This window comes from Amphibalanus amphitrite, unplaced genomic scaffold, assembly GCF_019059575.1.
Source record: "Amphibalanus amphitrite isolate SeventyFive unplaced genomic scaffold, NRLGWU_Aamphi_draft 000138F_arrow, whole genome shotgun sequence".
Lineage (NCBI taxonomy): Eukaryota > Metazoa > Arthropoda > Thecostraca > Balanomorpha > Balanidae > Amphibalanus > Amphibalanus amphitrite.
In genome coordinates, this window is record NW_024881633.1 from 731367 (window position 1) to 747485 (window position 16119).

At 47.7% G+C, this 16119-nt stretch overlaps 3 protein-coding genes across 4 annotated transcripts; all 3 read left to right on the top strand.

The window, feature by feature from the left end:
• The first annotated feature begins 1447 nt into the window (after positions 1–1447).
• LOC122382382 lies at positions 1448–4207 on the top strand. Of its 2 annotated transcripts, none has more exons than XM_043367619.1 (3): positions 1448–1956; positions 2470–2602; positions 2904–4207. In XM_043367619.1, the coding sequence occupies exons 1-3, from the start codon at positions 1694–1696 to the stop codon at positions 3600–3602; spliced, it is 1095 nt and encodes a 364-aa protein (XP_043223554.1). In that variant the 5' UTR covers positions 1448–1693; the 3' UTR covers positions 3603–4207. The 2 variants fall into 2 exon arrangements, with proteins under 2 accessions (XP_043223554.1, XP_043223553.1); XM_043367618.1 differs by having other exon boundaries at positions 1450–1956; positions 2443–2602.
• A 6461-nt stretch (positions 4208–10668) lies between these two features.
• LOC122382343 (apolipoprotein D-like) lies at positions 10669–11678 on the top strand. Its single transcript, XM_043367548.1, has 2 exons — positions 10669–10834; positions 11042–11678. Exons 1-2 carry the CDS (start codon positions 10739–10741, stop codon positions 11480–11482), a joined length of 537 nt encoding a protein of 178 aa, XP_043223483.1. The 5' UTR covers positions 10669–10738; the 3' UTR covers positions 11483–11678.
• Positions 11679–13645: 1967 nt separating this feature from the next.
• Positions 13646–14940, top strand: LOC122382384 (apolipoprotein D-like). The gene is made up of 2 exons (XM_043367623.1): positions 13646–13780; positions 14282–14940. The coding sequence occupies exons 1-2, from the start codon at positions 13685–13687 to the stop codon at positions 14720–14722; spliced, it is 537 nt and encodes a 178-aa protein (XP_043223558.1). The 5' UTR covers positions 13646–13684; the 3' UTR covers positions 14723–14940.
• The last annotated feature ends 1179 nt before the right edge of the window (positions 14941–16119 follow it).

Genomic DNA, 16119 nt, shown 5'->3' on the forward strand with positions numbered 1-16119 from the left:
GCCGTCAGGTGGTCGGCGGACCTGCCGAGTGGTTCAGTGCGGGACTGATGGGACCGGAGATAGTCCCCGTCAGAAAACCGAGTCCGGCCCGGCTGGAGTCGCGGGCTCGTCCCGACTCCCGAGTCCCGACCCCGTGGGCTTTGTTTGGTCGAGGGCGGAACTGAGGTGCCTGACCTCGTATTGTGAAACGAAGCCACGAGCAGTGAGCATTCAGTGCGGACATGACGTCACGGAATTCCCCTGGAACAAACGCCGGAGGCCGCAGTAATCAGTTAAACATAGCCACGCATAGGTAATATACAGGTAATGCACTCCGTTCCCAGTTGATGTTGACATATTCTGGGTATCGGGGATCCATGTGCGTGACAGTTGCGTTCCGTGATGCAAGTAGCAATTCTGCTGTTTGAGGCCCTGTGGAAATTGTAAGGTACCGGCTTCAAGGCAGCGGAAATAATTTTTACAACTCGTGGATATGCAATGGGGGGGGGGGGGAAGCGATGAGCTCGAACAGGACAGGCTGCAATTACGAGGCCAATCAATAGGCATCGTCGTGGTTCGAAAATACCAAATACTTCCTCCAATGTGTAAAGCTCACGATGCTCCGCTGTTCAGGCAGGTCTTCTTCGGAGATTTCACGATCACGACCACGATGAAAAATATTTTCTAAACTTTTAAATGAGATGCATTGAAAGTACCAGCCTTCGGTAGCTTACCCTCATATAGAACATAAGAAAGAGATCGATATCAATCTCAAAGGATCAGGTTTTCATATAGGTCGCTCTAGAATTAGAATCTCAACATGCACATAAAACTATGCTTATTCGTGGCTATTTCCAAGGCATGACGTTTAAATGTGAATGCCTCGAATAATGTTCAGATTTTCATATTTACATGCAATTCCTAAAATCTGACTGCTTTGAAAATTTTGCCGTTTCGAATAACCATTAGAATATCATATTGCAATGCAATAACAGTAGGAAACACGGTGATATTTAGCAAAATGCCTGCAATTATAATTAATAGCACACCTTATTGCACGACCTCATCGACCTGGCTATGGAGCTCATGTTCACAAACTGACGGCTGGATTATATATCCCGGATATGAATCAATGATACTGGATCTCCGTTTCATTTGATCGAACAAAGTGAAGAAATTCACGGGAGAAATGAGATGATTTTCTTTCCAAGTGTCAGCACTATCCAGCCGGCTAATTAACATTGGAACCGTTTTACCGGTTCACCGTCTGACCTTGACTCGGCTGGCGGACAAATCTGCAGCTCGATGAATGTGGTTCGGGGTACGTCATTGCACGGCGGCGCCACGAACCGTCTCCGTGCAGCCGAGAGCCGCCGGCCCGGCCTCCATCCAGAGGTCAGCGTCCTCCAGATGATGTGCCGCCGGCGGCGGGCGCCGGGACGGTGCAACATAGACACGAACCACACCTGAGCAGAGCAGTCAGAGGGGTGGACCGAGTGGCCAGAGAGACTGAACAGAGTGGCGAGCTGAACAAATGTGTGATTTGAATGAGATTGAGTGGAGTTGAGTGCTGAAGGGTTGAGGTAGATCAGAGTGATGTGAAGTTGAATTGAGTTGAGGTGGAGTTCAAATGAGTAAGCCTTTTTGCCAGGGGATGACGAGTTCGTGAATTTGTACCTATTGTGTGAAATGGAATGCAGTGAAGTGAATCTGAATGATTGAAGAGTTAAATTCAGTTGAGTTGAGTCCCACCGGCGTCCCAGTTTCATGGCGTGGTGCTGATTTTACCGTACCTACTGAGGCCGCCCTCTCTGGTGTGAATAGCCGGATTTTAGCCGGTGGTCATTCTATCGTTATGGCGTCATGGCGGAGGAAGATCAGAAGGCTGCTCCCGGCTCGCAGTGTCGGACTTTGGGCGGTGCTAATGGTCACCTCCACTCTAATCATGGTCTCACGGCGGCTGACGGACCCTCTCAGGTGAGCCACGAAATACGGACTCAGTGGGTACTGTCATGGCTTGCCGCACGATTTGATAATTGTGGGAGCTCCCGGACTTCCAGTAGCATGGTCCCTCGTTCAGCTTCGGCCTGGTAGCCAGGAGCCTGCCACTAATAGGGCTAAGGCTTGACATATTGCGAATAGCATACCAATTGAACTTTTCATAAGGGAATTTCGCGTTTATGCTTCATTGCAAAACTTATGTACGGTTTATCAAGTTCTTCTAATCTTCTAACTTCTATACGGCTCATAGCTGAAAAACAGGCGGGCAGAGCGCTCTACTAAACGTGTAATGGGAACGCACCTCATGCACTGAGTGACTATGAATTAGGTAGTCCAATAGTTTTAGCAGTTCTCTGTCAAACATGTTATTTATTTACATTCTTAGTCAGCTGCTGTTCTCTCATGCCCCTGTTATTCTTCTGACGAGACTCTTAACCCACCACCTTGATCTCCCTCCAACAGCGGGTCCACTGACTCATCCCCGTGCAGGGAGGATATGGCTGTGAACGTGCTGCCGCCGATGCCGGCCACGGACCAGGAGATGGTGCGCGAGCTGTTCCACTATCTCAGCCACCCGCATCGGCACACCTGCCGCAAAGTGACCAGGATGGGCGGCGGAGTGGTAAGAACGAACAGTGGCATCATGACTGAAGCAGCCACCACGAACTGCATGGCGAGGACATTTTGCATTAGCGAGTAGTGGGCGAGGCTCGCTCACAGATCCACTATTGGCTTATGTACCTGAAGGGAAGAGAGACTGATTCCCTAAATAGATTCGAGCTAGAACGAACAAGGCACCCCCATTTAACGCTGTTTTGTTAGTTTATTGATCTATAACAAACTACGATTAAATCTAAGGTCTCTCCCAGTGGAACGTTCGTTCGCCATTCTAGCTAACTGGAGCCGCGTCTGCGTGTTTCCAGATCCGCGGCATTCGCTGGCCTCTGGCGATGGATGGCCACAAATACGTCTGTCTGGACGGCGAGCAGCTGGACATGCCGCACACAGACCGCTGCCTCGTCTACTCGTTCGGCATCAGCAACGACTGGAGCTTCGACGACTCCATGGCCGACTTCGGCTGCACCGTGTTCTCGTTTGACCCGAGCATTAACATGTCCAGTGTAGCGCGTAGCGAGCTGGTGCACTTTCGACCCGTGGGAATCAAGGGCGCTGACGGTGACGATGGGGATATTGGAGCCAGCGACGGGGCCGACGATCGACGCGGCTGGGAGCTCCTGACGCTGGACACGATCGCCGAGCGGCTGGGTCACGCTCGACGTCCCATCCACTACCTGAAGCTGGACGTGGAGGGTGCCGAGTGGTCGGTGTTCCGCCAGCAGGCGGCGCTCGGCGCCGGCAGCACCCTGGCGAGGGTGGAGCAGCTCGGTGTCGAGCTGCACTTCCTCACACACCTGCCGCCCGAGCGACACACTAACTTCTACAGAGGACTCTACGAGAGTCTGCTGGCGCTGCAGTCGTTAGGGTTCTACCTGTTCTCGTTTGAGGAGAACCTTGGTCTGCTCGACTGGGTGAAGATCCCGGGTCTGGGTCGGAACCTGACCACTGCCTTCGAGGTCGTGTGGCTGAGGAGCCCGTGCGCGCGGCAGGCGGCTCACAGATGAACGGATGGAGGTGGTTTCCCGTTGTATAAGTACCCCACGAGACCGGACCGTCAGTGGCATTTGGCTCAACGAGCCAGAGTATAAGCTGAACCTAAAACGCCCACTGAACTAGGCAATACACTGCACCGGCCGCACTCTGAGCCAAGACGCGCTAAGCAGGAAAGGTCCACCTATCTAGGGAATGCGCTAAACCAGTCGAACACTGATCTACATAGTGATACACTGAATGGTGCTGGCGTAAAGACGTGCTCTCGACGGTGATGTGTGTTGTGCCCATTCAGTATTCGTGCATATTTTGTGATACAAGTGAATAACTAAGGACTTTCTAAAGCTATTAAAATATTGATTTATAGGTACAGCGCATTTAGCGGACATTCTGCTTTACCAAACCATTAATTACCCGTATCCATGACGTCAATTGCGCATTCGTATGAGTTTCCCTACGATGAGCTCCAAACCGTAACCAGTTAACACCGTCAATCGCGGACGAGGACATTTCGTCCTTTAATCCGCCGGGACAGTCTACAAGTTAGGGACATGTCCTAAAGATGAAAAACTGCCCAGTTTTGGCCGGTTTTAAGGAACCGTGACGAGAACCGGCAATGATAAATGATGTGTCTGATAAGTACCTACGTCAGCGTAATAAACGCGATGATCGATAAGGTTTCGCGATTGACGTTGACACGGTGCCAAGACTGATGGCTGATAAGGGTGACGGCTATTCTCTATAGATAGACCTGCAACTTCGGATGGACCGTCTTCATCTGACAGGGACTGGCACGGGCTAAGGCTAAAGGACTGCCGCAGACCAACATGAATGGAGGGAAGGGATTAGCAGTGGCCAATGACGACAAGAGACTGCTGCAGATATGCCGAATAGAACGCCTACTGTCAGTTGTCACCAATCGCAGGTGAGTAGGGGAGAGTGGGGAGAACTGGGACAAAGGAGAAGTGGGACAAGGCCTGCCATTTAGAGGAGAGGCAGTCGATTTAATTTATTTTTACATTTTTATGCACTACGATGGGTTATCTTCACCACTATGTCAGCAACTTCTTCTTTTGCCGCGCCATTCCGACGATACGTGAGTGCTCCTGAAAAGTTGCGTTTTTTACTGGTTTCTTGAGTACATGCACAAGCAATTTAACGACCCAATCATTTCTTTTACTCCATATTTGCGATCATTGGGAAATGTTCTGATGCATGCTAATGTGTAAAGCCGGCGTGTTGCTTGAAATTGTATTGACATGTTTGCTCATCAAAAATGGCCGAGAGGGGAGAACTGGGACAAGGTGTCCCAGTTCTCCCCTGCAATATTAGTAATTGTAGAAATTTTCATTTTATCTGCAATAACTTTTGACCCAAAAAAGTAATGACATTTATTTTGCCAGCATCGTGTTCCTCTCGCCGAGATGCGTCGAATGAACTATAATTTGACCTTGAAAGGTCATCTTGAAAATTTGACCTCAGGTCAAGGTCATGATCTGACGAGAAAAGGTCATGTTGCGTATCAGTCGATCCGTATAGTGGACCTGAACACATCTGAGGGGTTTTCATCGCTCTAGAATGTGCCTATATCAGAAGTTATTAGCGAAGAGTCTCTGTTATCACCTGGAAGGGCGCCGTTACTAGTAAGAGGGGCGCCGCTATTGGTAGGAGGGGTCTCACATTTAACTGGAGGTTACTAGGCCGGATATGTTGTTGCGACGAGGTAAAATGAAAATTTTAAGATATGTTGTTTTCATTTGCAAGCGATCCAGGTCCTTGTCCTATTTCTAAACAGTATGTCCTATTTCTCCACCCCACATGTCCCAGTTCTCCTTTGCCTGTCCCATTTCTCCACCATTGCAACTTTTTATTTATGATGAAATACTACTTACTCTATGGCTTATAAAGGTCTCAGAATAACCAACATTGTAGAGAATTACTTGTTCTTTTCAATGACACCATTCGCAACTATATAATTTGCCTGTGTGGGTTTGTACAGGTGCTCAAAGTTGATATTGAATTTTTGTCCCACTTCTCCCCACTCTCCCCTACCATGACGTATAACTACTAAAAGGCAGACGGTCACCCCCACCAGACAACCGGTGGTGGGGGTAAGTCCGCTATGAACTACAACCTCTCCATGGGGTGACCGTCTAAGAGGCAGGACGGGCTATTCCATCGAGACATTCCTGTACCACCACTGCAGTGCACTGTCAGTGGTCCGCACAGTCCAATGTCTCCACCCTATTCTATTTCATCGTCCCATAGCTCTGCAATGGCCTTTTCAGGCTGAAAGGGCTTGTTCCCAACAAAGCAAAATAAATAGTCACCTAATCAAGTAAACGGTTCTCGCCTACCATTTGTTATTTCGTCACTTTTAGGTATCACTATCCGACCTCTGCATGTCATGCCCTCACTCCTTTCCATTTTTATTACCAGTCCAGCTAGTGTTAAGCTAGCGAGTGGTGGCATCACTAAAACAGCTAGCTGACTACAGCTCTGGTGTCATGCTGTTACATATAGTCTGTAGCCTCCTTCATTACTAGAGCAGCCTAGCGAGTGCAGCAACAGCGGCGTACTATCGCTGATGGCGACATCTATACTAGCTGCGACAGCGCTCTCTGTGAGTACAAACGGGACCAAGAGCAGAGCCCGACCATTCCTAGAGCCCCTTGGGGGAACGACTGTATCCCCGTCCCTGTGCGCGGCAGGTCAAGGTCGGTCACGGCCAAAAGGTGTGCCCATTGCTGAACGAGCACCCGCCAACCAGGGGCCGAGGCTTCGGATTCGGATCAAGACTTCGCATTGGACTATTCGGGTGAGTCCTAGGGGCAATGGAAAAGATAACGTGGCTGTGGCTTTTTGATACATGACGGTGAATTTGTGGTGAACACTTGCTTGAATAACGCGATTATTGGAGCTACATTGCTCTGATTCACAATTTTATTGGTCATCGGAGCTGATCTCGGTTCAAAAACTCAGTTTGTTAACGCATGCTGCTCAGAGTGAGACATTGGTTTGGTGATAATAAACATCCGGCTTTTCTCAGCTTATCGAGCAATATAACTAATGCAATTCGTTTCTGATAATTGACATCTAACTAAAGAGTCCGTTTTAACTTGCCTAAGTGCAACAAATAATGATTATCTTCCTTCTTTTCCTTGAGGGCTAAACTGCGGCCCCAAAAGTACCTATATTGAGCCAAATACCTAATTCGGTAGTTTTGATTGGCCCCGATCAGCATTATTTAAGAAACTCAATGCCACGACTTTCTTCAATAGTCTGTGTTTTAACGTTACGCCTACTGCGCTGTGCATGAAAGGAAGCAAACACCTCACCATCGATTTCGAGCGTTTGCCCGCTCCCTCAGCCTTGTCAGGGGTTAGGGGAAGTTGGGGGAACGCCGAATACTTTTTTTCTGACGCCCGTAGCACGCAAGGTAGACAACATAAGCTATTCTTGTTGGCGTCATTCGAGAGGCCAGTCTTTTGCCTTTCAAACATACCAGGCGCATTTGATGAATTCGCATACCGTTAAGCGCACAAACTAAAAATATCAAAGAAGTGACTTTTTCGGCGTTGCCCCGGACTGCGGGGAAGGCCGAAAATGGGAGAAATGATCTACGGGGAATGCCGACATTGATGTTTTGCCACTTTATCTCAAACTTTATCCAGAATTTATTAAAACTGACACGCGTTTTAAGAGCTTGAGGACGCTTGGTGCACACTGGAAGTTATAATTGTGTGATATAATAAGAAAATGCCAGGTAAATAATTCCTTATAGGTAACAGGCCGTTGTGTCGGTTGAAAGTGTAATTTGTGTGACTAAAAATTCGCGTTGCTATTCTACAGCAGTAAAGTCCACGTAGCGTGCTTTAAAGTGCGCAATTGCACGTTTTCGGCATTACCCCAGCCAGCCATACTTTCACTTGCAGGCCCATAACTTTTCAACGTGTCGTATAAATTGCAAATAGGCAGCACACTTATGCAAAGACATGCTGAAGATTACTTGACCGAATTGGCCAGACAAACGGTAGCATAATGAGTAAGAAATGCAGCTTCAAAGGCGCATGTAGTACAAGGAATGCGTATGTACCTTGAAAACGCTCTTGGCGCCCTCACAGCCGAAGTATTCCGAATGACGACTCGTAACAAACATGCGATAATTGTAGTCACTTAACCCTATTCCTGGCGGGGGGGGGGCCTCAGGAGCCCCCCCTGAGGTTTTTTGGTTATTTCTCCCAAACGCGTTGAGCTAGGAAGCTCAAATTTTCTGACTTTTTCTAAAAGGCTTCTACGCAACATGTCTGAAAATTTTGAGTTGATCTGACCTCAGGTCAGGTCACCAGAGGCGGTTTGGTGACCCTACCTCAAAAAAGTTTGCAATCACGCCAAAGCTAGAGTTTTTGACCGATCAATTTCTTCTCTTCAGGCTTTAGTAAGGGTACCAGTATGTGCAATTTGTATGTCTCGGAATTTTGATATCGGTGACCTAAGGTCAGGTCAGTTTCGCGACCTCCCCATTATAAGTCAATGGGGGAAAAATCAACTCCCTGTTTTTACCACTAAAACGGGTCGGAATGGCCCCATATACCATACATGACTTCATATACGATCAACCTTCACTACCTTGAGGTCTGTTTTGCTGTTGGGCAGCTGTGAGGTCATGTGACGTCATCAAAGGTCACCAAAGGTTTTTGGCCAATAACTCCGTACAGGAACAAGATACAGACGCGTGGATGGTCTCATTGTGTTCAGCTCGTCAAGACGCATCGAATGATATACATGATGACCTCGAGGTCACGTGACCTGAGGTCAACCTTTGACCTTGACCTTTCGAGGTCAACATATATATCATTCGATGCGGATTGACGAGAGGATCACGATGATGCCCTTAGTTTCTTCATATCTTGACTAATTCGAAAGTTATTCGAGAAAAACTCTCTCCATATCTAGCGCCGCCATTTTGACTTTTTCGACCCCTGTGACGTCATCTTTGACCTGACCTGAAAATGACCTTAGTAAAAATTGTAGACCTTGTCCATGCGTATCCGATGCCGTTTACCGCTTGTCGCTATCTTGCTTCGTTCTCGAGATCTCAGGGGGGGGGCCGAATCGGCCCCCCCCCCCCCGCCAGTTTCTTGTCCCGGCGGAGCCCGCCAGGAATAGGGTTAAGCTTCAGAGCATCACTGACAAGTGGCATCCATGTCTTACGGTTTTCGAAATATCTCGAATTTCGGCTTTGCCCCAACTCCGGCATTGCCCCAACTTCCCCTACCAGTGCGTGTTGCAGAAACGGAGAAACGGATTTGCATATCCGAATAATAGACGCCTCGTCTCGCAGTCAGCGCGGCGGTGTAACATCGACTGTGTGGTGCGTGTCACTATTTGTCTGCGCGCTGATTGGTGGACGGCTGATGACAACCGACCTGCCCAATGAGCGGCCCCCGCCCGGGGCGCGGTCACGTGATTGGCCACGCCTGGGCGTGGGCTATGTGGAAGCCGAGTTGAATTCAAACTGCAGAACGGGTCGGTACTCGGTAGTAAATAAAATGTAAAAAGTTTGGGCGGATGGATGGATCCAGAAGCAGAAGGACGCATTGTTTTGCACTCTTCAGGTCAGTTGTTGAACATGGTTTGGTCTACTCCGCCGTATGATTACCAATTGTTCCCATACCTATTTTAAAATCCACTTGTATTTTGTTTCCATATGCGATACATTGCCCCCAATTCAATTTTTCCTTACGAAGTTTATAACTTTTCTATGCATGCGAGCAAAATGGTACGCATGGAAGTTGATGTAAATTTCATATAGGTAATGCAATCATTTGTCAAATGGGTACCGCAAGTAATTGGAAGCCACACGGTTTCTTGCAATATTTGCGCAAATATTTTTAGATACCCTTGCACGGGCCACCGTCTTCAATATGGAAAAGTACCTACCAAAATTATTAATTAACGTCATTTTCATGATCTATTTATGTTTTAAACACATTGCCGAAAACAATTTGTGTTCACTACAGCCGTTCAGTAAAAACAACACGCTCCCAAAATGACTGATGATCAGCGGTGGTAGGCGTGTCATTGACAGTCACGTTCTGTGTTTCTCTGCTCTCCCTCTCCCCCGTCTGTTTCTCCCTCTTCCCCCACCCCGAACACGAACAGGCAATTAGTCGTCTGACAGTCGCCGCCAATGACGTGAGCTATGCCGGCCGCACCGCGTCTCGAGTTTCAGCGGGAGGCACAGGCGGCGCACGCGTCCAAAATAAACGGAAAATGCTTACATACGGGGTATGGAGCGGTGCCGTAATACTTGGATAACGCTGTGAGGCTGAGGAGAAGTTCTGCACTGTGCTGATGGCGATAATTGCACGGGAACACGGCACGCTTCAAATCGGGGATTGATGCACACCTTGGGAAATGCAAACCTTGTCCAGTGCAAGAACACATACGCTGCTACATATATTTGTGTCATCGATCGTCAGTTAACTTTTCAGGATATGCGAAACACCTCAGGAAATTTGTGCTAAAATGCTAGTCAGCATTGCGTTGACTCTTACACTTATCACACGATGTATCACGTAATGGCAAATAGTGTCCTCAGTCCCGTATTATCCTATCAGATAAGATTCTGCTTCCGTATCCCACGCATTTGGTGACGATGTGTGGGGCCACAACAGTTCAAGGAAACCCGACAGTTTTTTAACGCGCTGGATAAAACGATGATGAAAATTGAAACTTCCGGGATAGACTACTTAGTACGCTTGTGATATATAGAATACAGGAAGTGTTTATCGAAGAACATTCAATTAGAAATATGCTCTGGTGTGGTGCAGCAGATATCTTATACTCATTTAACAAAGGAAAATATTTATCATTTACAACCGTCCAGATAACATGATTTTATGCCGTTATGGTGTAGTCACTATCTAATAAGCGTACCAACTACAATCGGACCGAAACGCCTCAAAACTTGGCCAAAAATGCCAAGTGATACACATGTGTTTCCGTTAAAAATATTCCCAAGACTGTCTCGTAGCACCTTATATAATCTCTTATCTCCGTTGATGACTGAGTGATATAAAGGAGGGTGCCGCCGCCGGAGCCGCACTGTGCCCTCTGCTCCCGCTCCAACAGGTTCACGTTCACCATGCTGTCCACCCTGCTGACCGTCTGCGGCCTGGTGGCCTCCGGGATGGCCGCCTGCCCCGACATCCCCTCCCTGGAGGTGTTCGACGCTGCGCAGGTGAGCGACCGTGAAGCAGGTGCAAACTGCAAATGAATTTTGACAATAGTTTGAATGAGCATTCGTACAGTATGCCAAGTCAGCGCTGAGCCTGTTCAATTAAGCTGATATTGAAACTGGATGCTGCTGAAGTGCCTTACAAGAAATGTTTTTAGCAGTAAAAATTCGTCTAATTTCAGTGCAATGTGCATTTGTTCTCTGTTTTAGTACGTCGGCCAGTGGTACGAGATCCAGAAGTACCCTCTGATCGGTGAGCTGGGCGAGACCTGCGTCCAGGCCAACTACACTGCTCAGGCTGACGGCTCCGTGCGCCTGGAAAACCGCGGCAAGAAGCCCGACGGCTCCATCGACTCAATCCAGGGCACGGCGCGCGCCGAGGACCCCGAGCACCCCGCCTCGCTCAGCGTCTACTTTGACGAGGGCTTCCGCGGCGAGTACAACGTGATCCGTACCGACTACACCGCCTCGGCGCTGGTCTACGCCTGCACGCCTCTGGGAGACATCAGCCTGGAGTACGTCTGGTTCCTGTCCCGTGAGGCCACCATGGACCAGGCGGTGCAGGACGAGTACATCCAGATCCTGACCGACGCCGGGTCGGATATCAGCCAACTGGAGGAGACGCCGCAGGACTGCGACAGCCTCTTCTGAGCTGTCCGAGGGAATAGAGGGGGATTTTAACCACCGGATGATATAAAGGAAGGTATGCCGGGCATGACATCTTGATGCCAGTTATCTGACCTGTGTTTCCTGTCGAACAGGGCTGGAGAGTTTGTTTTGTATTCTGACTTACTATCATTGTGCGTGCAACATGTGATACACGTGATAAATATATGCTGATCTGCTATGTGCCTGTTTAAGGTGTTTGTCGACGAAAAACAACCATCCACGAACAGGCACCAAGGAAAAGTGAGAATCGGAAAAAGAGGGCGAGTTATGGCTGGCAGTTCGGTACTCGCGGCAACATTGTAAAACTAGGCGAATCAAATGTATGAAGACGGTAAAAGTGTAGAATTGCTACCTTCCATTAAAGCAAGCACTTGGTATATAAGCTAACTTGTGGCATTTTCTATTTTCTATACCTATAACGCGAGTGACTGAAGGGAGGGGTTCTATGAAACCACTCATCTCATCGCCAACGAAACTATTAGATTTTTTTTAATTGAAACAGCGCGTAATGGTCCCGGAAAATTGTCTTGCAACTTTAAATTTTGCTGGTCTCGAGTACACTGATGGCGTCACAGGTCAGGTCAAAGCATCTATTATAAGCATTCGGGCATCCTCACAGTTCGACCCTGGAGGCCGCTAACAGAATCACCTTGAGCTAAAATTTGGTATCCTTTCCGACCGGCCCACGGTAGGTAGGTACGGAATTTCCTTTTGCTGCAACTTGTCAAATTGATAAAGCCCAAGGCATGGACATTAGACAGTTTCGCGTCAATACATTATTGGCTTTGAAGAAATTGCAGATGCAGGAAAAGAGGCTGGGGCTGCAGGGAGACTCACTCAAATCATGCACGGTTTGACGCACCGGCCATGCGCTTTGAAGGAATACTGTACCTATGAGTGACGTTGGACGAAGACATTTCCATTTTCCTCCATGCAGCATGTCCTCTGTGCCAGTACTGCCATGTGCACAAATATAAGTATGCAAGCCCTGAAGAGATCCTGTTGGGTTTTATCGCGTGCAGAACCCAACACTTCATGTACATATGTGTATACATATATGTATATGTATATGTGTGTACTTCATATATGTATAGGGGTATCTTTTCAAGCACAACCGTTTTCAAGCATGTTCATTTCAACCTGTCGCAAGGACAATCACGTGGATTTACGTTCAATGAAACCGGTTCGCTATTCAAAGGCTCAAACCAACCAAGAAGGTACCGATATTTTTTTTTAATCCAGCGCAACAATGCATCATAATAAGTAAACATGAGGTGAAGTGGACTTTTCATGAATACCAACGAATATCACGCTACTCTTTTAATCACGTCCCCTAATTTTGACCTTGCCTGACCTCCTCAGCCTGATTTTGATGTTAAGTTGGACTAATATTTCCATGGTCGATAATTGAAATGCAAAATTGACTAAAAGCGATATGTCACACCCCCAATATATGCTTATAGCTTTTAGGCCTCTTAAATCCAACCCTTGTGACCTGACTTGACGTTATTGAAGAAATTAACTATACCTAAAACGTGGTGGAGCAAAAATATGTAGCTACATAGAAAAAAATGACGTACATATACCTTGCGTCAGGTGACAAACACACATGTCTGTAGTGTTGAAAAAGGTCGCAACTCTGTGACATCATCCGATCCGTAGCACTGAATTCAATGATTTTTTTTTCTTATTCTTGCGATGGGGACATCATATTGCCGTTTGAGCTATGAAAATCAGCGGCTCCATAATTTTGGAGATAGCACTTGAGACCTCCACCGGCCTTACGGCGGGCCAAGTCCAGCACAGCCCTGATGAGGGGCGCGGGCTAGCATTTGACAATGCAGTGTCGTCCTGAGGTGTTTCACATGGGTCCCATGACACAGCCTTGAACCATCATGTGTATACCATGGACAGAAGAAGGATAAACTCGGCCTCAGCATTGAAGCGTTCTTTCTAGTTTGTACTGATGATGCTGAGCATCGGACAGAATGCGTTTGTCATGCGCAATGCACATTCTCTTTGTTTATATAACTGGGGCAATTGAAAATGTTCCACAGCTCTGTTTGCTGTTTCTTATATAACATCATATCTTTGTTAGCACATACCTGAGCCGTATAAAGGAGGGTGCCGCCGCCGGAGCCGCACTGCGCCCTCTGCTCCCGCTCCAACAGGTTCACGTTCACCATGCTGTCCACCCTGCTGACCGTCTGTGGCCTGGTGGCCTCCGGGATGGCCGCCTGCCCTGACATCCCCGCCTTAGACGTGTTCGATGCTGCACAGGTGAGCGACTGTGAGATAGCACGAGGCTGTACTCTGTTATCTTTGGACTGTGATCTAAGTATGCAATCATGCTATAACTAGATAAGTTGAGTAGTAAGAGACAGGTATATATTATGAGAAGGACACAACACAATCGGATGGACGCGTTTGGTCGAGAGACTTCTTCAACACCCGTTCAGAAATATTTAGTGCAATTGTATCACTTTCATTTCTGAAGGGGTGTTGAAAAAGTCTCTTGACGAAACGCGTCCATCCGAATGTGTTGTGTCCGTCTCATAGTATATAACTAGATACATTTTCTCGTGCTAGAAGCAGATATTTATCTATTTGCTTTCTGAAAACTTTTGCAGCTTCTTGTCCTTCTCAAAACTTTGTTTAACTTTACGCTATTTGAAGGTGCTATGTGCTGTTTTTGTCATGCCTGCAATTAAAGATGATTAAAATTGTTTTGATGCAGCAAGATCTTCATTCTATGTTGACGCACCTCCACTCTTTTTCCAGTACATCGGCCACTGGTACGAGATCCAGAAGTACCCGTTGTTTGGCGAGAGCAGCGACACATGCGGCCAGGCCAACTACACCGCCGAGGCCGACGGCTCCATCAGTCTGGTGAACCGCGGCATCAAACCGGACGGCTCCCTGGACTTCATCACCGGCACGGCGGTGGCCAAGGACCCGGCGCACCCAGCCGAGCTGACCGTCCACTTCGACCAGGGCTCGGTCGGCGCCTACAACGTGATTCGTACCGACTACACCGCTTCGGCGCTGGTCTACTCCTGCGTGAACATACTCGGTATCAAGTTCGAGTACGCCTGGTTCCTGTCGCGTGAGCCCACCATGGATCAGGCGGTGCAGGACGAGTATATCAAGATTCTGGCTGATGCCGGGTCGGACATCAGTAGGCTAGAGGTGACGCTACAGAACTGTGGCAACCTCTTCTGACCTGGCTCTGAAGGGAATAGTTAATAGGGAGAGTTTACTGCTAATGATGTGAAGGGTAGGGCACTGGCAGCCCCCATTTGTTGAAATGGCAATATCATCTCGGTTTCCTGTCCAACAGGCGTGGACTGTGAAGTGCTTGAATAACTATCGTGCTGTCAGTGCAACTGACATGATCGTCTTTGTGATGTGCAAATTTGATAAATATACACATAATTGTATTGTGATTTTTATCGACTTGTTACTATGCCTATATGCTATTGGGGACACGATAAACAGAAACCTGAGATGAAAATGGGCAAGCCAAAAGAGCAGATTATTGTCCTTGGCAAGAATTTGGCCATAACTCAAATATAGGTGAGGAGACGAAGTAAAAGTGAACTTAGGCGCCATGAATAGGTTAAGTTGCAATAGAGATCAGGAGGCAGCTATAGTGGTTTGCAAAAAGGATAACTCGATAAATATCAGATATAAGAGGTATTTTCTTCAACAGTCGTTTTTTTTTCTTGTTGAGTTTAACCCGCGCACCGACGGGGGTCTGCGCCAACTTCGCACCGACGGGGGGGGGGGGCGGATGACCGCCCCCCTGAGATCTCGAGAACGAAGCAAGATAGCGACAAGCGGTAAACGGCATCGGATACGTTCGGTCAAGATCTACAATTTTTACAAAGGTCATTTTCAGGTCAGGTCAAAGATGACGTCACAGGGGTCGAAAAAGTCAAAATGGCGGTGCTGGATATGGAGAGAGTTTTTCTCGAATAACTTTTGAATTAGTCAAGATAGGAACAAACTAAGGGCAGCATCGTGATCCTCTCGTCAATCCGCTTCGATTGATATATATATGTTGACCTCGAAAGGTCAAGGTCAAAGGTTGACCTCAGGTCACGTGACCTCGAGGTCATCATGTATATCATTCGATGCGTCTTGACGAGCTGAACACAATGAGACCATCCACGCGTCTGTATCTTGTTCCTGTACGGAGTTATTGGCCAAAAACCTTTGGTGACCTTTGATGACGTCACATGACCTCACAGCTGCCCAACAGCAAAACAGACCTCAAGGTAGTGAAGGTTGATCGTATATGAAGTCATGTATGGTATATGGGGCCATTCCGACCCGTTTTAGTGGTAAAAACAGGGAGTTGATTTTCCCCCATTGACTTATAATGGGGAGGTCGCGAAATTGACCTGACCTTAGGTCACCGATATCAAAATTCCGAGATAAACAAATTGTAGCTACTAATGACCTAATAACATCCTGCGACTTTCAAAGGCCTCCAACATCTACTGTAGCTCTGGCACGGTGACAAAGTTGCAAAAAAGTGACTTGAGGTTGGGTCATTCAAAGTGACCTGGTGACCTGACCTTGAAAGGTAGGAGATTCAAACTTGCACACCATGT